This window comes from Corylus avellana, chromosome ca1 (assembly GCF_901000735.1).
Source record: "Corylus avellana chromosome ca1, CavTom2PMs-1.0".
Classification (NCBI taxonomy): Eukaryota; Viridiplantae; Streptophyta; class Magnoliopsida; order Fagales; family Betulaceae; genus Corylus; species Corylus avellana.
The window spans coordinates 41,105,982-41,131,814 of NC_081541.1; the positions used below are offsets into that span (position 1 = coordinate 41,105,982).

General features: G+C 35.9%; 2 protein-coding genes across 4 annotated transcripts in view; both read right to left on the bottom strand.

Moving 5' to 3' along the window:
- The window catches only part of LOC132176528 (uncharacterized), a 50,880-nt gene extending 37,626 nt beyond the window's left edge, over window positions 1–13,254 (bottom strand). For 2 of the 3 annotated variants that reach the window (XM_059588774.1, XM_059588768.1), the window contains exon 1: window positions 11,909–13,254. In XM_059588774.1, coding sequence (XP_059444757.1) covers window positions 11,913–13,106 — 1,194 coding nt within the window. In that variant the 5' untranslated portion in view covers window positions 13,107–13,254 and the 3' untranslated portion in view covers window positions 11,909–11,912. Of the gene's footprint in view, window positions 1–7,013; window positions 7,414–11,908 lie in introns of those variants that run through there. The other variant, XM_059588782.1, reaches the window with a different exon arrangement.
- A 2,002-nt stretch (window positions 13,255–15,256) lies between these two features.
- Window positions 15,257–19,572, bottom strand: LOC132176549 (transcription termination factor MTERF2, chloroplastic-like). Its single transcript, XM_059588793.1, has 2 exons — window positions 18,121–19,572; window positions 15,257–16,218 (listed from the first exon to the last, which is right to left on the bottom strand). The coding sequence occupies exons 1-2, from the start codon at window positions 19,277–19,279 to the stop codon at window positions 16,199–16,201; spliced, it is 1,179 nt and encodes a 392-aa protein (XP_059444776.1). The 5' UTR covers window positions 19,280–19,572; the 3' UTR covers window positions 15,257–16,198.
- Window positions 19,573–25,833: the final 6,261 nt, after the last annotated feature.

The window sequence follows — 25,833 nt, forward strand, 5'->3', positions numbered from 1 at the left end:
AATCCACTCATAACTTCAAGGATGTTTTTGGAATTTACAGTTCAGGAGAGATTCTGCTGATTAAATACAGTTGTATTTTACACTAAACTCATAAATACAAAAAAAAAAAAAAAAATGAACTCATGAATCCATTGACAAAATACATGCAATAACACAGCTACATACCGAGAAACCCTTGGCTCAATGTAGCATCAGAATTCACATAATTCAATGGTATAGTTACCTGCATTTGTCTGAGACACCGTTTATTTCCGCGTAAAATGTTTTTCCTTAGAAATGTTTTGAGTAAAATCACCTTTCAAAAAAATGATTTCAACTAAAAACATTTTCCAGCGTTTTGCTGTTACGGAGAATCAACAAACATTTCTTATAATTTCATTCAATTATAATAACCTATAAAGAAACATCTACTGCTATTAATCACTAAATTCATGTAATGAAACAAGTGGTTTCATCCATTAATTTCAGAGAAAATCCTAACAAAGAGGTCACAAGATCTTTCAAATTCATCAATTTTCCCCATCCTACTCCCAGATTGCATACAAATGAAAAAGAAGCAACTCGATTGACTAGAGAAAGCTAAGGCTTCTTTAGAGACTTGGTGGCCCAGGATGGAGACTAGGGCCCTTCGGCAGCTTTTTCTGCCGTCTTCTTGGGCAAGGGAACAGGGTTGATATTGGGAAAGACAACACCATGAGCAACAGTAACTTCCCAAGGTCTTCATCGTTCCTCACAGCCAGCAGTTCTTGTTGTCACGAGCTGCATTTCCAACCAACTCCAGCACTTTCACACACATTTATGCACAATGACTTCATAATCAAGAACGAAAACTAGAGGCTGAAATTGAAGCAGTGCAGAACAGAAAAATATCAAAAGAAAAGAAACACACCACCTCACTTTGCAATCAAACACATACTAAAAACTCCATATTAAATAGCCAATTTGATAAGTTTTCAGAAATTTATGAAAGGTCAAACCCACATGGAGAAAAGTAAAACCTACAAAATTTCCACATGTTATCTTGAAAAAATTATCAAATGAAACAATGGTACGGACCAAGAAATACTTCCACAAGTTTTTTGCACAATCACAAAACTCATCTTCTCCAACCATGAGATGAGCTACCGGTATTATATCTGAATGAATAAAAAAACTCATCTTCTCCAACCATGAGATGAGCTACCGGTATTATATCTGAATGAATAAAACGAAATATACCTACTGTGCAGCAAAAGCATACATAACAACATCTACCGGAAAGATGTTTTTGCATTTAAAGTGGACATGTGAGAAACACAAATGAACTCTAGACTCTACTTATGAATCAACTTAAACTTCAAGGATGTTTTGGCATTTACAGTGCATGAGGAATCTAGCTAATTAAAGCTAGTTGAAATCTAGGCCGAACTCATGGGATCAGTAATTACCTGCCCGAATTGCTAGTAGGTAATGTTTCATGTCATTCATTGATGTTCTTGGAAGGTCAGCTAAGGACAACGGGAAACCCTTGGCTCAAAGTAGAATCAGAATTCACCAAGTCCAATGGAGTATTTTCCTACTTTCTGTCAATTATTACTTAGTTGCTAGTATATGATTCTTTGTTTCAATTTGCTCCTATATAACCAGTTCTACAATTTTTGCACATTATATAACCCCACTGAATTAACGACCTAATTGCTTTCTTCGGAATCTAATCCACAACATCATAACACCACTACTCTTTGCAGATGAACCTGTGACTGCAGTAGAAAATGTTAAGCATCACACATCCACAGAATGCATAACCATTGAGATGACACCACAACACCCAAAGACAACAAATAAATACCAATGGATAGCTGGCCACATATTATGAGTTCGCATGTAAAATGATAAAGGAGAAAACACAAGCCATATACAGTAGTTCTCAGTTCAACAATGCTACCTATTTCTCTATATGCTTGGAGGATGACCTTGTAAAAGAGAACTCAAAACTGTCCAAAAACTCCATTTAATTAAAATATCATAATGGGCCTAATGTAGGTCAACTAGATAGCAAATTCACAAGTTATAAAGTGCCTTATGCCTTAAGCACACACATAACCAATCACATTAAACGCATTGAGAAATAGACAATCATGATACAATCGTCTTGGTGTCAAGCCAGGATGTTCCATAACACTAAAAAATAGGCTGAGCAAAAACAAAGGCCATAAAAATCAGTCATTGCTTGCAACTCAGGGTCATTTTTCTTTTTTCAGGGGTGGTTGGAAAGGGGGAATTCAAACACAAGTGGCGATATGTGAGTTAGGATTTTGTTTGGAATCTAAAAACTATGTCATAGCATATTATTTGATATTTTTGACTTGGACATCACATTGTCCATGTCAAAACAGAGCAAGATAATACAAGTCCAATGCCCAATCACTTACTTTTTGGCCAGAAAAAACCCAATAAACCGAAAATGCTATACTGCCAACTATAACACAAATGAAATTGGAAGTCAAAATGTTACAAGTTTTCCATCCCACGTACCTTAGACTGAAATCCTACATCCAGAAGACATCTTACCCTGATATACATTCAATAATTCAGGAACATCGTCCTGAAATCTGATCACAAACAGCTCCAAAAACTTCCTCTCAGTCGGTTTCAAGAAAGTCCCCAAGGCCAAGTTATTCTTGACCAAACCCTTGGCTTGCAAAATTTGAACAACCGTCCACCGAGGAATAATTCTCTTTTCCAAGCTTAATTTTATAACTACAGGATTTGTAGAAATATGTTTTGGTGGCCAACCAACTTTGTTCAGAAGGAAATCCATTGTTTTCGTCATCTTCTCTTCTGAAGATAGCATACAATTTGGAAACCTTTTAAATGCTGCGAGGGCCATGTCCTTTGACCAACCCCACCTCCTATAAAGCTCAAATTTTCATTCCAGCTTTGGTTTACTCTTCTTCAGTAACACCTGGATTGCCTCGACAAACGCCGTTTTCATTGGATCGAATCCCATTTCCATAACCTGGTGGACAGCCTCAACAAACTTAGTGTGCTTAATAAAAGCTGAAGAGAGATAATTAGTTACCAGGAAAGAGATTGTAGATGGAGGCGCTCCAAGTTGTCTCAAAAGTGCAATGTTAGGAGCCATAGTTTTCGTTACATTACTTAGAAAAGCTCGTGGTGAGCGCTTGACAGTTGTCAGGACTTTCTCGTCAACAAGAAGTACACTCTTGAGGAAATCATAGCACAGGGGATAACACGTTTCCTTAAGTTGCATCTGAACAGAAATGGGTATGAAGAGATGATGGCAATGAGGTCAGAGCTCGAAACCCCTATGGAACGCAAAAACTCAATCTTGGGCAAAAGGGTCTACTCAGGATCAGATAAAAGAATTAGGGGATGCATCCTAACAATTTTGGAGATCTGGGCATTGTTGAATCCATTCTCTTTGAAAAGATTCAACACCGAGTCTGGTCTCTCTGGGCTCTGAAATAGTAGCCTCCGGGATCTTAAAATAGCAGATTTTGTGGACAACCCACAAGAGTTTATGAGATAAGACACTGCAAAAGAATGTTTTTCCTCCTCTTCTGGTTTTTGATTAGATTCAGGTAAACTGCCTACTGATGTAAACGATTTGACAATAAAGAAACCATTTTGCTGAAGAAATCCCAAATGGGTCCTCCGGTGTTTAAGTGGTAGTAGCTGTCTTGAACAGAGAAAACCAAACATAACTGACTTACCAAAAGTTTTCCTCCGACAGCGTCAACTGGGTTCCTGTAATTCCTTCAGAGAAAACTGCCCTCCGAAGGCTTTGAATCTCTTCATGCGCTTCTAATATGAGGGAAAGCATTCGAATTTCGAGGTGCGTTTCCCGTTGCCATTTTATAAAGAAAATGTATAATTTTAAATAAAATTGGAGAAAATTAATTATTTGGCATTGCAGTTTAAAAAAATTGTGATTTCAAAACCTAAAATTGATTTTAAAAATCAAACTCCAATTTTGCCATTTTAATTGCTTTTTAAAATCACATTTTAAAATCACTATTTTTAGTTGCACTTTTTGAAATCGTAATCCCATCATACCCTAAATGAACCTCAAAAGACATATGTTTATGCTATGGCCAATCGACTTTTGTACATTATCATTTTGTAATTGCAATTTCATCTTTATACATTTATTCTGAAATTCATGTTCTGTTTGTACTGATGTAAAATGTTTTTAGTTGAAAAATGTTCACCGTTGGTTAGTACAAAAAATTAGTGACCTCAAGCAACAACTGATGAGCTCTAACGGTGCCAAAAAAAATTTTGGCAACTTCCAATGAAATCTAATGGCAAATTCCTATGACCTTTAACGGCAAATTCCAGCAAGAGGCGGCAGCCTACCACTTCCAATAACAAATTGTAATAGGTAGAGATTTCCAACGACCTCCAGCGGTGGCGAAGAATGAACTGCCAGAGAAAATACGTATAAGAATAAGAAGTTTAAACTTGAAAAATAATTTATTATTTTAAAAAACGAAACTCATTTTAAAGATATTAAAAAAAAAAAAAAAATTCTAGTTAACCTAAAATGTTTTCACCACAATTTTCGAGCTTCCAAACACCAAAAAATAAGAAAAAAATAATAATAAAATATGTTATGTTAAAACAAATGAAGAATATTACCTCGATCTTTCAATATAATCTTCCATGTATGTCTGTTATTTTTTTGAAATAATCACAAACCTCTTTTTCTCCATCCACGGGATGAGCAACCACTAAGTTAGGCTTTTTTTCTTTTCTTCTCTTTTTCTTTTGTGAAATCATAGTACATTTATAACCGAATAAAAAAAAAAAAAAGGAAATGTTACACACTCTCATTTCTTCATAATCATTTTTCCACTCCATTAGATAGCTTTTAAAATCACTATTAAATTTGAAATGAATCATTATTGGATTTTGTTAAATATATATGTGTGAGTGTAAAATAATAGAAGTCTCACATTGAAAAAATCTAAGAAGTGTGATTGATTAATATAGTAGTGTTGGGCTCAAATCCATAGGCTTAAGCATTTGAGTTGTGTGGTGTCTCACCATGTTATGTTATGAGCTTACTAAAAAAACTCCCTAAGATATTAATCTTCTTAACAAGTGGTATTCAAGCCGTGGTAAGAAGGAGTGGCACATGCACATACAAAAGCTTCTTGGAGTACAGACAAAAAAGGTGCAAATGAGTTAGAACAAATATGCAAGCTGTGAGCATGAATATGAGTCCCTAGAGAAGGAGCAACAAGGTTCAAAGCATAAGGCACAACAAGAAGTCCATGAAGTAGGGACAAAGGTATGTGTCGTGGACAAAACCCACAAGTAATCTTGGAGATAGCTCATAAGATTGATAAAAGGTTTTCTTTTGAGGGGAAGTGTAGCAATGTGATGATGAACTCATACATAAAGGAAGGATTGTTGAGTATATATGTGTGAGTGTAAAATGATAAAAATCCCACATTGAAAAGATCTAAGAAGTGTGAAGGGTTAATAGAGTACTGTTGGGCTCAAATTCATTAGGGGTTAATAGAGTACTATTGGGTTCAAGTTTATAGGCTTAAGCTTTTGGGTTATGTTGTCTCAACAAACTATGTTATGAGCTCACTAAAAAGACTTCCAATATATCAATTTTCCTAATATGTTTTAATTTAATAGTAGTTTTAAAAGCTATTTAAGGAAGTGTTAAACTGAGTGTAAGATAGTGGAAGTGTGTATAATAGATTTCTAGTACGCAGTAAGAGCACTATCACTCCTTTCCTTAAATGTAGGTAAAACTTCCAAAAAAACCATTTTGGCATTTCCTAAATGAAGGAAAACAAAAATGCTACCCTACATTTAGGATAACACTTTTGTTTCCTTTACCTTTATTTTGTTAAAAAAAAAAGAAAAATGATTCTCCTTCCTTTGTTTCTTCTCAGTTTTCCATATCATTTATTTAAAATAGTATTTAAATGAGTTTTCCTTTTCTCTTTATTTCTCTTAACATTTATTTGATGAGAGCCCTTACTATCAGGTCATGCCTTAAAACCCTCTTTTACAGCATCCAATCAAATTTTGACACCTCACTTACAACACCAAAATACAATATAATAGGATTAACCACACATGATTACATCTCTTTCAAACCCACTCTGACAATGACACCATAGATTCTGGTGGCTACGTTTGGCCAGAACCCAAACTGGAACCCAACCAAACCAACCCACAAAACCCACCCCCACTAGAACCCAACCCGAACCAACCCATAAAACCCACCCACTTTCCACTAACACAAGCAGACGAATAGAGTGAGATTGAGTGATCAAAATGAAGGAAGAGAGAGAGAGAGAGAGAGAGCTGGGAGAAGGACGGAGACAGTGAAGCGAGAGAAAGAGAGAGGCTATTGTGCCAAATACCCACCTAAATTAATAGGTGAATATTTGGTACGTTTTAACTTGAAAGTGCACAAAATCAAAACAATAATATAGGGTGCAAGTACGAAATCATTCCCACGAGGATTGGTAAATTTTGATTAAAATTAATTTCGTAAATAAAACAAGATAAAAGATTGATTTCGATTTAATAAAGATAAAAGGTAGTGCTTTGATATCCCCCACTAATCAAACTTTAAATAATATAACAATATGCAGTGTTCCAATCATATCAAGATTACTTAATGTTTGTCAACCTAAGAGCATGAGTGTATACTCTAACTCTTTTCTTTCTTAAATGATTTAGCATGAGTGTCTACCAAGTTGTTCTATAAGAAAGTATAAATATATGAAAATCGACAAACATATGGAGCTTAGGGCATGGGTGTATACTCCTGGTTCCCCATGTTGATTACCCCAAGAACCCGCAAAGATATCTTTTGTCACTCTGTTAAGCCCAGGACTCGGTCATCCAAATTGACTTAAATAACTAATCCATACCACATCCATATGTTGGCCAAGCATATTCATATGAGGAATTTAATAAAGCAGGGAATAATCAAGTTAAGCATCACAATATGATTATCACAAAGGCACCAATATTAAAATATTAAAGATACATGATTAGGACTTCAATCTAGCCATACTAAAGTATTTAGTTACACATAAATGGGATGCTAATCATCCTCATAACAACATAAGAAGGAAAAAAATAAACCCGAAAAAACAATACCTTGAAGAGCCTCCAATTCTTCTCCTAGAGCTTGTCCCCTCAAAATTGTATGTTTAGAGGTATATTTATAGAGATTATGGGAACCTTAGAAGCCTCTAAAAACCCTAGAAACCGTAGGTTTTAAGTCCTAATCCACTTGAGCCTAGGTGTAGTGCGTTCAAGCGCACTACACTTGAATGCTTGATCTTGATCCAAGACTTCTAGCTTTTTCCCAAAATTGTGCTTTAAGTCTGAATTTTTCAGAATTGCATCATTTTCTTCAAAAACCTATAAAAACACAGAAAATACAAAAAAGAAATAAAATAACACAAAAATAACAAGACTAAGAAACTAACAAAAGCAAATTAAGGGGTTAAAATATGAATATTTTAGCACTTATCAAAGGCGAAGAAGCAAAAAATGACCCATGTATGGCCACCGTGGCACCGTGAGGCGGTATGAAGCAACTGATACAGCTCTATTCCAGCATGAACTGTTACGTGTCTTTCAAGAGATCTACGTGTCCTTCATCAGTTACTTGGTTGTGTTATGACTGTTAAGATGCTTATCAAATAAATGTGCCCTTTGGACTACTGTCAGTTATGTTTATGTTTTAATTGTAATAATTCAATATTGTAACGGGTCTATTACTATTGGGTCAGTTATTACAATGGTGTAATGGGTCAGTTATTGTAACTCTTATTTAATTGCCTTGGTGAATGAGTAGAGCATCCAATTTGAAGCCAAAAGCAAAGTGTGGAGGACAAGACCCCCTCGAAGTGGTCTACCTGTTCAATTTCATTTCCTTTACAAACCACCCATTACAATTTGGTATTAGAGCCTCCGATCCTCGGATGGCAGAAGGTACAAGGTTGAACCAACTCTTTGAGACCTTAAATCAACTTAAGGCTCAACAAGCTACATATCAGGAGACAGGAAGCTCACCAGAAAAATGTTTACAGAAATTACTCAACAACTCGGCACCCTAGTTGCTAGCTATGAATCTTTGTCTAGAAGGGAAAAAGATGGCGAAGGGTCATCCAATTAGCAAGGGCAGCACCACACTAGATGGGAGAATCACAATTTTGAAGAAGGTATTCTAAGGCGTTCCCTTAAGTTGGATATTCCCAGGTTCAATGGGGACAACCCCACGGGCTGGATCCTTCAAGCGCAGCAGTTCTTTGAGTTTCACCAAATTCCAGCCCAACAAAGGATTAATATATCTTCATTTTACATGGAGGGAAGAGCCTTACTGTGGTAGCAATGGATGGCGGAGTCTGGAGCGTTGAAATCTTGGGAAGAGTTCACCCGAGCTCTGACCGTGAGGTTTGACCCATCCTTGTTTGAGGATGCAGTGGCAGCCTTCACCAAGCTGAGGCAAATAGGGTCCGTTGAGGAGTACTAGTCCCAATTAGAAGTCCTGTCCAGCAAAATACAAGGTATAGATGAGGAGTTTAAGATTAGTAGTTTTATTAGTGGATTGAAGGAGGAGATAAGGATTACTGTAACCATATTCAGGCCATCTACCCTCATAGCAGCGTTTGGCTTACCAAGGTTGTAGGAGGAAAGAGAAGCCTTGAGCAGAAAGGGTCCTAAATCAGAAGGTGGAAAGTTGACTTACCTTACTATTACTAGGCCGGATATCTCATATGTAGTGAGTGTTATTAGTCAGTTCTTGGAGACTCCTAGGGTTTCACATTGGGAAGCTGTTACTTGTATTGTTCGATATTTGAAAAGAGCTCCTGGCCTTGGGATCTTGTATAGACTGAATGACACCTTCAGGTAGAAGGGTTTACTGATATAGATTGGGCAGGTTCTCCCTCAGATAAGCGATCCACTACAGGATATTGTATATTCTTAGGTGGTAATTTGGTGACTCAGAAAAGCAAAAAACAGACGATGGTGGCACGATCTAGTGCCGAATCAGAATATAGGGCAATGTCTAATACTACAAGTGAATTGACATGGTTACAACATTTCCTCTAGGAAACCAGGTTCACTACTCCTACTCCTATACCGTCATTTTGTGATAATCAAGTTGCTATACATATTGCGTCCAACTCTGTTTTTCATGAAAGAACCAAGCATATTGAGGTCGATTGTCATTTTGTTCGAGATAAGATACTCAGCAGAGATATATCTACACCATTCGTGAAGTCTGGAGATCAGCTAGCTGATATGTTTACAAAACCCTTGTGCCGAAAAAAGTTAGAGCTCATTTGTTCCAAGCTGGACTTATATGATATATATGTTTCAGCTTGAGGGGGAGTGTTAAGAGTATGTTTTTCTAGTTGTTTTTCGTTTGCTTGTATCTTTCAAGCTGGATTCATATGATATATATGCTCCGGCTTGAGAGGGAGTGTTAGAAGTGTTAGGGTTTGAGTCATTAGGATTTTGGGATAGTTTAGTCTTTATGGTATTTTCTTAATCCTATATAATAGGATGCGTGTATTAGGTTAATATAAGTTGAATAATATAATAGCCTTCATCTTTTATGTCTAAACCGTTCATACAAACTTTAACAGGCAGCATCATTGACTGATGTTCATGCTGGATATGTTGAATCATGGGAATCTTCAGCTACGACATGATCATTGCCTTGATGAGGCTTTGCTTTGAAAGCTGGTGAGGATGAGGTGTCGGCATGATCAGTGAGGTTGAGAGGAGCTGGCAGCTTAGCTGGCTTAGATGAGTCATGTAGTCTAACGAGAGGAAGTAGATGAGAGGTTGGACAGTGATTTTTTAGATAGAAGGAACGGAAAGGTGACGGTTTTATCTGCTTTTGCTTTGTATCGCACGAAGTGGTTGAAGGAATTTGTATGTATGCTCTGTGAGAGAGAGAGAGAGAGAGAGATGGGAATTTGAGTTTCGGGAATGAAGGACGAGTTGGGTGGTGGGCTGGCCCAGAGAGCTGGCGTGGGGAAGAAGCAGCAAACAAACTGTCCTATACACCCATGACCCATCAATCCAACAGGTGCAGATCAGGGAAAAAAAAGAAAAAAAAAAAGAGCACTTTTGTCCTGTATAATATTCTCCAACTTCATTCAGATCCAAGATTCGCTAACATATGATCACAAAATTAACAACTTTTAGATTTCAACTTCTAAAACTATATTAATCTCATAACTAAAAATCCAAACTTCCAAAGAATTAATCAAAACCAAGACTTGTAACTATCAACCAGAGCCAACCTCAAAAACCAAATCTTAAAAAAAAAAACATCAAAGCACTACCCCATTTCTGCTACTTATCTTCACTACCGATCGAACCCCACTAGTTGTCAATCTGCTACAGAGCAGCTCAGCTCTCACACTCTCCACCATTGTGCAATCTGCCAAAAAGGCTCTTCACATGTCTTTGTTTGGAGTGAATATATAAAGCAATTTAACTCTCTGATTACAGTTAATCCTAGTACCATGGAGTACTACTCACAGGCTCATTATATGCATAGAGAGCATACTTCTTCAGTTATATAATCATGCTTCGGATGACCTATAAATATTGATGCTTTTCTAGAAGTTTCTTCCCACTTCTCCAAATTTCGCTCCCATTGATTCTATAATTCTCCTTTAAGACAGAAAACTACTCTATAGTTTCATTCCCTTCGCCCAAATTTTCTAAGCAACCAGACATAAATTATGACTGAATTTTCATCTCCGGAATGCAAAACTTCATTAACAACCAAATAAAGAATTAGCAGGAACAACAAAATGCATTTAACAAGAAAAACAAAACCAGCAATGTACTTCATAATTCCACTGCCAAAACAACAAATCAACAAAAATTCCCAAGAAAATCATATTTCCCTGAAGATCAACAAAATCCCAAAAATCACTTCAACAGCATTTCCCTGAGATTGAGAAGCAAAACCTCAGATTCAGAAGCATAAGGCTGAGGCGTGAAGGAGACTGGTATCCGCTTCATGCTTGTTTTGGGAGAGGGCGCACAAATGAGGAATATACAAAGAAGAAAAAAGGAATTAGCGAAACATATTGGCTCAGCAGACCAGACAAACGAGCTTGGTAAGAGGCTAAACCACTGTAACACTACCGAGCTTATTGCATGCGGTATTTTGAGGGAGCAAGGCAAAATCTGGTGAAAAATGAGAAGTGGAGAGCCCGCATGTAAAAGGCAAGGCAAATTAATACCAATGGAATGCTGGCCACGTGTGATAAGTTCGCATGTAAAACGATAAACAAGAAAACACAAGCCATATACAGAAGTTTTCAAATAAATAATACTACCTATTTCTCTATGTGCTTCGAGGATGATCTTGTTAAGAGAACTAAAAACTCTACCAAGACTCAAATCTCATAATAGGCCTAATGTAGTTCAACTAGATAGCAAATTCACTGGGTATAAAGTGCCTCATGCCTTAAGCACACACAGAGCCAATGAAATTGAGAAATAGACACTCATTATACAATCGTCTTGGTGTCAAGCTAGGATGTTCCATAACACTTAAAAAATCCGTCATTGCCTGCATTCAGGTCATTTTTATTTTTTGGGGGGTGGCTGGGAAGGGGGAATTCAAACACAAGTGGCTATATGTGAGTTAGGATTTTGTTTGGAATCTAAAAACTATGTCATACCATAATATTCGATATTTTTTACTTGGACATCACATTGTCCATGTCAAAACAGAGCAAGATAATACAAATCCAATGCCCAATAACTTACTTTTTGGCCAGACAATACCCAATAAATTGAAAATGCTATAACTGCCAACTATGACACAAATCAAATGGGAAGTCAAAATGTTACAAGTTTTCCATCCACATACCTTCTCAGACTGAAATCCTACAGCCAGAAGACATCTTACCCTGATATACATTCAACAATTCAGGAACATCATCCTGAAATTTGATCACAAACTTCTCCAAAAAGATCCTCTCAGTCGGTCGCAAGAAAGTCCCCACACCCAAGTTATTCTTAACCAAACCCTTGGCTAGCAAAATTTGAACAACAGAACACCGAGGGATAATTTTGTTTTCCAAGCTTAAAGTTATAACAGAAGGATTTCTAGCAATATTTGCTGATGGCCACCCAATTTTGTTCACAAGGAAATCCATTGTTTTCGTGATCTTCTCTTCTGAAGATAGCATACAATTTGGAGACCTTTTAAATGCTGCGAGGGCCATGTCCTTTGACCAACCCCACCTCTTATAAAGCTCCAATTTTGATTCCAGCTTTGGTTTCTTCATCTTCAATAACACCTGGATTGCCAGGACAAACACCGTTTTCATTGGATCAAATCCCATTTCCCTCACCTGGTGGACAGCCTCAACAAACTTCGTATGCTTAATAAACGCTTCAGAGGGAAAATTAGTTACCAGGAAAGAGATTGTAGATGGAGGCGCTCCAAGTTGTCTCAAAAGTGCAATGTTAGGTGCCATAGTAGTCGTTACATTACTTAGAAAAGCTCGTGGTGAGCGCTTTAAAGTTGTCAGGACTTTCTCGTCAACAAGAAGTACACTCTTGATGAAATCATAGCTGGGAATAAAACGTTTCTTTAAGTTTATTTTGAACAGAAATGGGTTTGACGAAAGGATGGTAATGAGTTCAGAGCTCGAAACCCCAACGGAACGCAAAAGCTCAATCTTGGGCAAAAGGGTCTTCTCAGGATCAGATAAAAGAATCAGGGGATGCATCCTAACGATTTTGGAGATTTGGGCATTGCTGAATCCATTCTCTTTGAAAAGATTCAGCACTGAGTCTGGTCTCTCTGGGCTCTGAAATAGTACCAAATGGCTCTGGGATGCTAAAATTGCAGATTTTGTGGACAAGCCACAAGAGTTTATGAGGTAAGACACTGCAAAAGAATGCTTTTTCTCTTCGTCTCGTTTTTCATTAGATTCAGATAAACTACCTACTGATGTAAACGATTTGACAATAAAGAAACCATTTTGCTGAAGAAATCCCAAATGGGTCCTCCTGTGTTTGAGTGGTAGTAGCTGTCTTGAACAGAGAAAACCAAACATAACTGACTTACCAAAAGCTTTCCTCCGACAGCTTCAACTGGGCTCCTGTAATTCCTTAAGAGAAAACTGCCCTCCGAGGACTTTGAACTCTTCATGCGCTTCTAATCTGAGGGGGCGCTTGAGCTCCATCAAGAAATGATATGCCCAAAAAAAATAAAAGAAGCTTTATTTGTACTGGAAATATGTTGTTCGAGGACGGAAACCACTCGAGGTGCGATTTTATAAATAAAATGTGTGATTTTAAATTAAATTGGAAAAAATTGATTATTTGGTATTCAAATTTTTAAAAATTGCGGTTTCAAAACGTTAAAAATTTTCATTTTTTCAAATCGTGGATAATGATGTGTTTTTTTTAATGGTTAAAACTGCGATTGAAAAAACGAAACTGCAATTTTGCTAAATGCTTTAACTGTTTTTAAAATCATGTTTTCAAATCGCACATTTTAAAATCATTATTTTTAATCGCATTTTTTGACTTTATAATCCCAAATAGACCCTAAATGAACCTCAAAAGACAGATGTTTATGCTATGGCCAATCTACTTTTGTACGTTATCATTTTGTAGTTGCAATTTCATCATTATACTGAAATTTGTGTTTTGTTTGTACCGAGGTAAAATGTTTTTAGTTGAAAAATATTTTCACCGTTGGTTAGTACTGAAAATTAGTAACCTCGAGCAACAACTGATGACCTCTAACGGTGGCCAAAATTTTTTGGCGACTTCCAATGAAACCTGATGGCGGATTCCTATGACCTTTGACGGCTAATTCCAGCAAGAGGTGGCTCCAATAACAAATTCCGACAGGTAGATTTCCAACGATCTCAAGCAGTGGTGAAGAATGAACTATCAGAGAAAATGCGTACAAGAATGATGAGTTCAAACTTGAAAAATAATTTACAATTTTAAAAAAAGGAAACTCATTTTACAGATATTAAAAATGATTTTTCTAGTCAACCAAAAATGTTTTCAGTTTGACTACAATTTATGGGCGTATCAAATACTAAAAAAATAAGATTTTTTTTTTTTTTTTTTTTTTTTAAAAAAAAAACAAACATTTTATGTCAAAACAAACGAAGAATATTACCTCAATTAGATAAAAGCTGCTTTCAATATAACCTTCCATGTTTGTCTGTTATTTTTTGGAATAATTACAAACCTCTTTTTCTCCAACCATGAGATGAGCAACCACTAAGTTAGGATTTTTTTTTTTTTTTTTTTGAAAGCATAGTATATTTATAACTACACACTCTCACTTCTTCACAATCATTTCTCTACTCCATTAGATGACTTTTAAAACCATCATTAAATTTAAAATGAATCGTTATTGAATTTTGTTGAGTATATATGTGTGAGTGTAAAATGATAGAAGTCCCGCATTGAAAAAATCTAAGAAGTGTGATTAGTTAATATAGTAGTGTTGGGCTCAAATTCATAGGCTTAAGTTTTTTGAGTTGTGTAGTGTCTCAACTTGCTATGTTATGATCTCAGTAAAAAAACTCTATAAGGTATCAATCTTCCTAACAAGTAGTATTAGAGCCGATGGTAGTGTGCGCTAAGGTGGAGTGGCACATGCACACACAGAAGTTTCTTGGAGTATAGACAAAAAATGTGCAAAGTGCGAACATAGATTATTGTCTTTGAAATGGAGGGCAAAGGTTCATGGCATAAGCTTGCAACGGTTCATGGAGTTAGAACAAATGTGCAAATTGTGAACATGAACAAGAGAACCTCGAGAAGAAGCAGCAACAAGGTTCATGGCACAAGGCACAACAAGAAGTCTACAAAGTAGGGACAAAGGTGCGTGGCACGGACAAAACCCACATAGCCAACAAGTAATCTTGGAGAGGGCCCATAAGATTGATAAAAAGGCTTCATTTTGAGGGGAAGTGTAACAATGTGATGATGGACTCATACATAAGGGGGAGATTATTGAGTATATATGTGTAAGTGTAAAATGATAGAAGTCCTACATTGAAAAGATCTAAGAAGTATGATCGGTTAATATAGTAGTGTTGAGCTCAAATCCATAGGCTTAAGCTTTTTAGCTATGCGGTGTCTCAACATGCTATGTTACAAGCTTTTCGGTTATGCGGTGTTTGGGTCATTTTTACTTTTTTGGGGGTGGTTGGGAAGGGAGAATTCAACAACGACATAAATCAAATTGCAAGTCAAAATGTTACGAGTTTTCCATCCCACATACCTTCTGAGACTGAAATCCTATATCCAGAAGACATCTTACCCTCATATACATTCAACAATTGAGGAACATCATCCCGAAATCTGATCACAAACTTCTCCAAAAACTTCCTCTCAGTCGTATGCATAAGAGTCCCTACGGCCAAGTTATTCTTAACGAAGCCCTTTGCTTGCAAAATTTGAACACAACACCGAGGGATAATTCTCTTTTCCAAGCTTAATTTTATAACAGAAGGATTTGTAGCAATATTTGCTGATGGCCAACCAATTTTGTTCACGAGGAAATCCATTGTCTTCGTGATATTCTCTTCTGAAGATAGCATACAACTTGAAAACCTTTTAAGCGCTGCGAGGGCCATGTCCTTTGACCAACCCCACCTCTTATAAAGCTCAAATCTTGATTCCTGCTTTGGTTTACTCATCTTCAATAACATCTAGATTGCCTCGACAAACGCTGTTTTCAATGGGTCGAATCTCATTTCCATTACCTGGTGGACAGCCTCAACAAACCTAGTATGCTTAATAAAAGCTGAAGAGGGATAATTAGTTACCAGGAAAGAGATTGTAGATGGAGGAGGCGCTCCAAGTTGTCTCAAAAGAGCAATGTTAGGAGCCATAGTATTCGTTACATTACTTAGAAAAGCTCGTGGTGAGCGCTTGAAAAAAAATAAAAAGTGAATAATGTGATATAAAAAGTGAAAAAAGTTAGAATGTTTTGATATTGATTTTTTTGGGAAATGGTGATAAACAGTAACAACGGAAAAAGGAAATGCTCTGCCAAACAAAGCTCCCTCTTTGGCAGCCTTGGAATGATCTTGTTCTTATTGTTGTCACGAGCTGCATTTCCAGCCAACTCCAGCACTTTCACACACATTTATGCACAATGACTTCATCATCAAGAACGAAAACTAGATGCTGAAATTGAAGCAGGAGAGAACAGAAAAATATCAGAAGCAAAGAAACACACCATCTCACTTCGCAATCAAACACATACTAAAATCTCCAGATTAAATAGCCATTTTGATAAGTTTTCAGAAATTTATGAAAGGTCAAACCCACATGGAAAATATTAAAAGCTACAAAATTTCGACATGTTATCTAGGAAAAATTACCAAATGAAACAATGGGTTCGTCCAAGAAAAAATCAGCTACTATAAAAGGCAATATATCCATTTTCTGTCCTAAATTTGCAGGAAAGCAAACATACATCTAGAGCAATAAACACAAACATCAACTACCAAATTATAACACAGCCATGATTTGAGCAAAACAACCCACATCTAATTAAGCAAAATCACAGATCTGAGAGCTAGAGCAAGTAAAAGCTAAAAATAAAGTTTAACCATAGACACAAAGAGTGTGCGGTATTACTTCAGCAGCTAGGTACTCTAGCATATCAGCAGAATACTGATAGGAAAGAAACAGAAAAAAAAAAAAAAAAATAGAAATAGAAACAATACCAAGTTCTAAAGCATGCAAAAACGAAATTGAAACAAATGAATACAGCATAAATGCAAGTCAATCAGAGAAGGGCAAAACAAACAGACATAAATTAATGGAATGGGTAAACCTTGACACCAGCGATATATCAGGCGGTGTTGTCCAGAAGCTATACATATTGATCTTTGTTCTTTTTACATTGAAAGTTGAAACTGGTATCATCTTTTCGTAGAAAAGAGCAAAAGAGAGAGTGATATTTACAGTTCATAGATGCTCTCTCTACTGTTCGGAACTTCAAAATCGAGTATCCAAAACATTGAAAGAACAAACATTTATCAAATTTTACCCAACCTATTTGATTTAAATGGAAAAATCAAATGGAGAAAAAAGGAGTCCATCGAAAACCAGATATTGGCCAACTTCAACATACATTTGGGCATGGTTTCATAGTAAAACGGGAGAAAGAAGGATTATCAACAAATAAAAAAGGATTATCAACAACACAGGTCTATCAGCCTAGTGTTTACCCAATCTGTTCTACATTATTTTGAACCAACACCCATTATTTTTGCTATTCAACAAGAGAATACACTTCCTAGCTTACAAGCCGATTCACAGTAATAACACCTGGTCCCCTAGCTGACCTAATCAATTGGTTTTTACATGTATTTTCGAGGTGTCTGATGTAAGTAAAGATTCCATTTGGAGCAAGGAGGGAATGTTTTGTCATTTTCTGTCAATTTGTCAAGATAAATTCTAAATGCAGGGCAGAACACAGTGGATTGATAACAAAGACTACATTAAGAAAAACACATTCTCAAAAAGAGTGTCAATGAACAGTGGGTCATGTCTGTCATGACTCATGAATTGCTCACAGTAGATTGATTATCGTAGTCTCTATATTCCATTAAAGAGATTCGAACAAGCATAGGAACCATCAAAAAACACAAAACCAATCACATTAAGCATATTGAGAAATACACATTCTCATGATACAATCATCTTGGCAAAGCTAGGATGTTCCATAACACTGAACAATAGGCTGTGAGAAAAAACAAATGTCATAAAAATCAGTCATTGCCTGTATTTCAGGGGTGTTTGGGAAGGGGAATTCAAACACAAGTGGTGATATGTGAGTAAGGATTTTGTTTGGAATCTAAAACTATGTCATAGCATAATAATTGGTACTTTTGACTTGGACATCACATTGTCCATGTAAAAACAAATGCAATGCCCAATAACTTACTATTTAGCCGGACAATACCCAATAAATTGAAAACGCTATAACTGCCAACAATGACACAAATCAAATTGGAAGTCAAAATGTTACAAGTTTTCCTTCTCAGAGTGAAATCCAATATCCAGAAGACATCTTACCCTGATATACATTCAACAATTCAGGAACATCATCCCGAAATCTTTTCACAAACTTCTCCAAAAATATCCTCTCAGTCGGCAGCAAGAAAGTCCCCACGGCCAAGTTATTCTTAACCAAACCCTTTGCTTGCAAAATTTGAACAACGTAACACCGAGGGATAATTCTCTTTTCCAAGCTTAAAGATATAACAGAAGGATGTTTAGCAATATTTGCTGATGGCCAACCAATTTTGTTCACAAGGAAATCCATTGTTTTCGTGATCTTCTCTTCTGAAGATAGCATACAATTTGGAAACCTTTTAAATGCTGCGAGGGACATGTCCTTTGACCAACCCCACCTCTTATAAAGCTCCAATCTTGATTCCAGCTTTGGTTTACTCATCTTCAATAACACTCGGATTGCCAGGACAAACACCGTTTTCATGGGATCGAATCCCATTTCCTTCACCTGGTGGACAGCCTCAACAAACTTCGTATGCTTAATAAACGCTTCAGAGGGAAAATTAATAACCAGCAAAGAGATTGTAGATGGAGGCGCTCCAAGTTGTCTCAAAAGTGCAATGTTAGGAGCCATAGTATTCGTTTCATCACATAGAAAAGACCGCGGTGAGCGCTTGAAGGTTTTCAGGACTTTCTCGTCGACAAGAAGTACACTCTTGAGGAAATCATAGCAGGGGATAAGACGTTTCTTTAAGTTGCTTTTGAACAGCAATGGGTTTGACGAGAGGATAGTAATGAGTTCAGAGCTCGAAACCCCTATGGAACGCAAAAGCTCAATCTTGGGCAAAAGGGTCTTCTCAGGATCAGATAAAAGAATCAGGGGATGAATCCTAACGATTTTGGAGATCTGGGCATTGCTGAATCCATTCTCTTTGAAAAGATTCAGCACTGAGTCTGGTCTCTCTGGGCTCTGAAATAGTACCCTATGGCTCTGGGATGCTAAAATTGCAGATTTTGTGGACAACCCACAAGAGTTTACGAGGTAAGACACTGCAAAAGAAAGTTTTTCCTCTTCTTCTGGTTTTTGATTAGATTCAGATAAACTACCTACTGATGTAAACGATTTGGCAATAAAGAAACCATTTTTCTGAAGAAAACCCAAATGGGTCCTCCTGTGTTTGAGTGGTAGTAGCTGTCTTAAACAGAGAAAACCATACATAACTGACTCACCAAAAGTTTTCCTCCGACAGCTTCAACTGGGCTCCTGTAATTCCTTCAGAGAAAACGGCCCTCTGAAGACTTCGAACTCTTCATGCGCTGCTAATCTGAGGGACCTAGCGAAGTTATAAAAAGAAAAGAAAAGCAAAGAAAAAAGCTTTATTTGTACTGGAAATATGTTGCTCGAGGACGGAAACCAACACGAACGTACAGCTATTTATATAAAAAGAGGACAGAGGAGCGAATGAAATCGACACAAATCATTGTTTTAGACTGGTAACTCAACTAAATGAGATGTTTATGTTGGCCCAGTCGATTTTGGGTGCGTTTGGGAGTGCGTTTTTAAAAAAATAATCTGTGATTTTAAACCAAATCGCAACTTTAAGGTGTTTGGGATTGCGATTTTAAAAACGCAAATTTTAAAATCGCAAAAAAATCTGCGATTTCCATAAGCTGATTAGAGGATGCTTATTTGAAAAAGTGCGAATTTAAAACAAAATCACGATTTCTATTAAAAAGATATTTGGCACAATAGTTACATTTTTTAGAACGAGAATAAAAAAAATACCAAGAATATCCACCTAAAATATATTAAAACCCTTCTTTTCTCTTTTTTTTTTTTTTTTTTCTTCATCCTCTCTGTCTTGTTCATCCTTATTGGTAATTTGGTCATGAAACCGCAATTATATGCTAATGTTATCCAAACACTCAATTGATAAAAAAAGTACTTTTTAGTATGTTTTACCAAACGTCTGTGCGATTTTAAAAACGCAATTTTTAAAAACACAATTTTTAAAATCGCACTTATTAAAATCGCACTCCCAAACGGGCCCAAGTTGCAATTCATCAGTATACTGAAATTAGGGTTCCGTTTGTATTGACATAAAATGTTACTCGTTGAAAAATGATTTTGGCATTTTGCTAGTACGAAAAATTAGTGACAACAAGTAACAACAGTGGCCAAAAACGACGGGTGATTCCTGGCAACTTCCAACGAAGTTCGATGGCGGATTCCTATGACAGTTGACGACAAATTCCGGTAGGGAGCGGCGGTGGGTGACTTCTGAAAACGGATTCCGACGGGCAAAGATTTCAATCAACCTTCGTATGGGGTAGAGAATAGACTACGAGAGAAAGTTTGTGCGAAAAGGAAAAGTTTAAACTTGAAAAATAATTTATAATTTAAAAAAAGGGAACACAATTTACATAAATTGACCGCAATTTACGGTTATATCAAACACTGAAAAAAATAAGGAAAAAAGTTTTTCAAAAACATTTTACATTGAAACGAGCGGAGCGGATGATGTTATCTCAATTAGGTCAAAGCAACTTTCAATATAATCTTTCATGTACGTTTGATATTTTTTGCACAATCACATACCTTCTTTAGTTCAACCATGAGATGAGCTACACAAAGTCAGGCTGCTTCTTTTTTTTTTTTTTTTTTTTTTATAGAAGCGATTGGAAATAATTGAAAACCGGGCCCACCGGGGCGGTTACCAATTTTTACATTTTCAAACATCTAATTATAACTGGTAACTGGGTGTATATATATTAATATATTTCTTTTTTAAAAACGTAAATTGGTGTTGTTTTACTCTAGGAATATCTATTATTATTATTATTATTTTTTAGAACAACCATAACAAAGTCTAGCTTTTTGTGCCAAAAAAGCCTAATTGTTTTTAAAAAATGGTCAAAAATGTCTAAATTAAGCCCAATATCCAAAATTGGCCCAAAATGCCGAATTTTTTAAAGACCCGGTTACTAGTCTAGATAACCACCTACCAACTGGTAACTGGCGGTTATTATAGAAATGGGTAACGGGTGCCGGTTTTTTAATTTGACCAATTGATTACACCTAGTTCCGATTAGTGGTTTTAGGCAATACCTGCTAACTGGAACCAGGTTTTCACCCCTACTCATTGCTCCACTCCTTTAGATGTCTTTTGAAACCACCATTAAATTTGAAATGAATCTTTATTGCATTTTAATCTAATGATAGTTTTAAAAGCCACTTATAAAAGTGTGAAAATGAGTGTAAGAAAGTAGAAGTGTGTGTAGCATCTTTTTAGTAGCATTACATCAAAAAAAAACTGTATGTTGCATTTATAGTTCACAAGGGAACTACTAATTGGGTTGCTTTTGCCATAATCTGTAAGAGCACTCTCATGCCCTTAAATGCAAGTAAAACTTCCAAAAGGCCGTTTTGGTGCTCCTTAAATCAAAGGAACCAAAAATGCTATCCTAAAGTTGCCATTATTTTTGTTAGAAGAATGTATTAGGGTTTGAGAGTAGTTTAGTCATTGTTATATTTCTTTAAACTTATATAATAATAGGTTTGAGGTTGACTACGTTAGAATGTACGAGCCTCCTCTTTCTTTCCTCTTTCTTTCTAACCTTTTTTCATGTAAACCTCTCAACATGGCATCAAAGCCTAGGGTTTATATTTTTCTTTATATTTTGTATTTATCTCCATTCAATTTTATTTTCCTTCTCCTTTTTCCCTTTTCTTTTTCTCTCTCGTCCCATTCGTGTTGCTACTGATCGAAGGAAATTGCATTCTTGGGCTTCTTGTCCGCGGAAGGAGATGGCGCCGAGTTCACCATCGTCAATGTCTTAATTCATGTTGATGCCACTAATATTAAGATACTTCTCTTTATTCTTGTCTGCCGAATTATTGAGCCATAATCTTCAAGTTTTAGGCCTTGTTTGGTAAAGGGGTTGGAGTTGGCTTAGACACTGTTCATCACCATTTCCCAAAAAAATCAACATCAAAACATTTTCACATTTTCACTTTTTATGTCACATCATTCACTTTTTATTATTATTCAAATAAAAAAATCACTACAAAACAAAACTTTTTCACTTTTCCATACCACTTTTTTCACTTTTTTTATACAAAACATTCTTACTTTTTTTTTTTACATCAATCTACATCAATTACAGTGTCTAGGCCAACCCATTTACCAAACACCACCTAAAGCGCACTTGCCTATATATTTGGGAACAACGTTGCCTCATCATTTCACACTCTAACCATCTCACTCGCCCTTTTTTCTTTCTTTGGTGCTTGTTTCTTCATTTTTCCTTCATATATATCCGTCTCCCCATTATGTTAAAGTATTTGATTAAATGATTAAATTTACCTCTTCCTATAAGCTTAAACTTTTAGGAAAACTGGTAATTTAACATGGTATCAGAGCCAAAGGTCCTAAGATTGAACCTTGACTCCGTCAATTTTACTTTCCATTTCAATTAAATATTCCACGTGTTGGGTCTCACCTATTAAAAAGAGAGTTTGAGCTCACACGTGAGGGGGAGTGTTAAAGTATTGATTAAGTGATTAAATTTACCTCTTCCTATAAATTTAAGTTTTTGGGATAATGATAATTTAACACATTACACTCTTCTCTCTCTCTCTCTCTCTATCTCTCTCTCATAGTTGCTCATTTTGGACATATCGACTTGAAGTAACTTTCACGACGAAAGCAGTGACTCACGACTATCATTGCCACCGTTTTCACTGTGGATTCAACTCGGTAATTTCGCCATATCTCACTGTTTTTAACTCCATTACCCATTGATTATTCCTTTTACTTGGGATGCTTGAGCTTTTTCTCTTATTTCGTTATCGGTGTATAGCTGTGAAAATTTAGCAAAGGAATTCATGATGGGTGTAGGAGGTAGTTGTTATGATTTATTTTTGGGGGTTTAGATTGGTTTTTGGGTCATTGAGATATATTTTATAATTTACTCTAAAAAACGATATAGTATGGGGGACATTGTCAATTGGTTGATAGTTTAAAGGGGATCTGTTTCTTTTGGACTTGCCAAGCCAATGACGCGCCTATCCCCCACCTTCTCCAGCCTCTCCGCCACCTGTCGCCGCCCTCCTTGTCTCAACACTACCACCACGTGCTAGTGCATGGCCTACTCGCGCCGAAGTGGGAGCTTCACTTTCATGCACGTGCTCCATATGAGCGGTTGTTGCTTCACCTCCACTGATGCTGCTGTCTACTGGTTTTGTGTTTTTTCTATATTTTAATTTGGTTTTTTGTAGTTTCTTTGTAACTTGTTTGAATAAGGATTGTCCAGACCATTGAGTTGTGAATATGAATAGTTTCCTAGCTTTCAGGTTAAGGATGATGAGTTTTGGTATGAGGTTTTCTAGGAATATGAGCTACATATGCATTGAGTTAAGTCTGTCTAGATTAGATATGTACTTACAACTGAAGATTAGTCATGGGTTAGTGGATATTGATGTCATAGATAGGTCTTGAATGTCAGATTATTATATATGTATCTATAACTTGTAACTTCGTAGTTTTGACTATGATTTTCTCAGAGCTTTTGCTTTGTGATGTAAGAGTTTTATGATCATGATCCTTCATCAATTAATGAGACTGGAATGATTTCCCCTTAAAAAAAAAAAAAAAAAAAAGAATATAGAAAATTTTCAAAGTGCATAAAACTCCAATTGTTTGCATTGTACATATTATTTTATTTTTCTGAAATAACACTCAGCAACAAACTAAGGGTTGTGATTTTTTTTTTTTTAATGTTTTTTTTTTTTTTTTTTTCCTGGGCAAGGTTTGTTGTGATTAATTTGTTTGTCTTTGGAACTTTGACAATGGCAATAAAGACAAAATTCTTCATTTCACATTTGTGATTAATACCTTGAGCCTCATTTATGTGGATGCAAATATTGATGTTGAAATAACACTCTCCAACAAACTAAAGGTTGTTGTGTTTTTCGTTTGCTGGGCAAGGTTTGTTGTGATTAATTTTTTTTTTTTTTTTTTTTTTGGAACTTTGGCAATGGCAATAAAGACAAAAAATTCTTCATTTTAAAATTTTTATTAATACCTTCAACCTCTTTTATGAGGATGCAAATATTGATGTTGAAACAACACTTTCCAACAAACTTAGGGTTGTTGTGTTTTTTGTTTCCTGGGCAAGGTTTGTTGTGATTAATTTGTTTGTTTTTGGAATTTTGGCAACAAAAATAAAAACAAAAAAATATGCATTTCACTTTTTCTCTTAATACCTTCAGCCTCATTTATGAGGATGGAAATTGATACTGAAATAACACTCTCCAACAAACTAAGGGTTGTTCTTATTTATTTATTTATTTTTGGTAAGGTTTGTAGTGATTAATTCATTTGGTTTTAGAACTTTGACTTATCCCAAAGAAAGTATGCATTTGACTTGTTAGAAGAGAGTTCTTTTGGGTTCTCGACCAGTTGATGTTTCAATGGATCCAAATAAGAAATTACTAAAGGATGAAGTTGAATTATTTGAGGATCCTAGCAAGTACTGTTGTCTAGATGGAAAGTTGAACTATCTTACTATCACCAGGCCAGATATTTCATATGCCGTTAATGTTGTTAGTCTTTTCTTGGAGGCTCCTCGGGTTTCACATTGGGAAGTCGTTGCTCTCATTATTTAGTATGTAAAGAGACAACCTGGTCTAGGAATATTGTACAAACCAAATGGATATCTTAAGGTAGAAGGTTTTACTGATGCAGATTGAGCAGGTTCTCCTTCAAATAGACGGTCTATTACAGGATATTGCATATTCTTCGACGGTAATCTTGTAACTTGAAAGAATAAGAAACAGATAGTGGTGGCACAATCTAGTGTTGAAGCAAAGTACAGGGCAATGGCTCATACGGCTACTCAGTTGACATGGTTACAACAATTCCTTCAAGATATTGGTTTCTCAACACCTACTCCTATCCCATTATCTTGTGATATCTAGGCTACTATACATATTGCATCTAATCCAGTTTTTCATGAATGGCTAAACATATTTAGGTTAATTGTCATTATATTCGAGACAAAATACTCGATGGAGATATATTTACAACATTCGTGAAGTCTGGAGTCTAGTTAGATGATGCTTACAAAATTTTTATGTCGTAGCTGATTAGAGTTTATTTGTTGCAAGCTGGGTTTATATGATATATATGCTCCAGCTTCAGGGGGGGTGATAGAAGAATGTATTAGGGTTTGAGGATAGTTTGGTCATTGTAATATTTCTTTAAGCTTATATAATAATATATTTGAGCATGGCTACGTTATAACGTACGGGCCTCCTCTTTCTCTCTAATCTTTTGATGCAAACCTTTCAACAATTTTATTTTATTTTTTAAAAAAAAATGATTCTCTTTCCTCTTATCATTTATTTTAAAAAAATATTTAAATGACTTTCTCTTTTGTCTCTATTTCTCCTAATATTTATTTGATAGACTATTTGAACTAAGAAAATGTTAGGGGTACTAAATCTTTTACTAACATAGGTTTACTAAACTGATATGTAGCTCATTCATTAGTACTTGTTACATTTCTCTTAATTAATTGTTTTTTTTTTTTTTTCAATGAATGAGTTACACATCAATTTAGTAAGCTTCTGTTAGTAAAAGATTTAGTACCCCTAGCATTTTTCTTCAACCAAATAAAAAAATAATAAAGGAAGCTATCGTAGAATCTATTTGAATAGAAAAACAAAAAGTAGTTTAGTTATCTAAATTTAAAGAAAGTCTAAAAGAA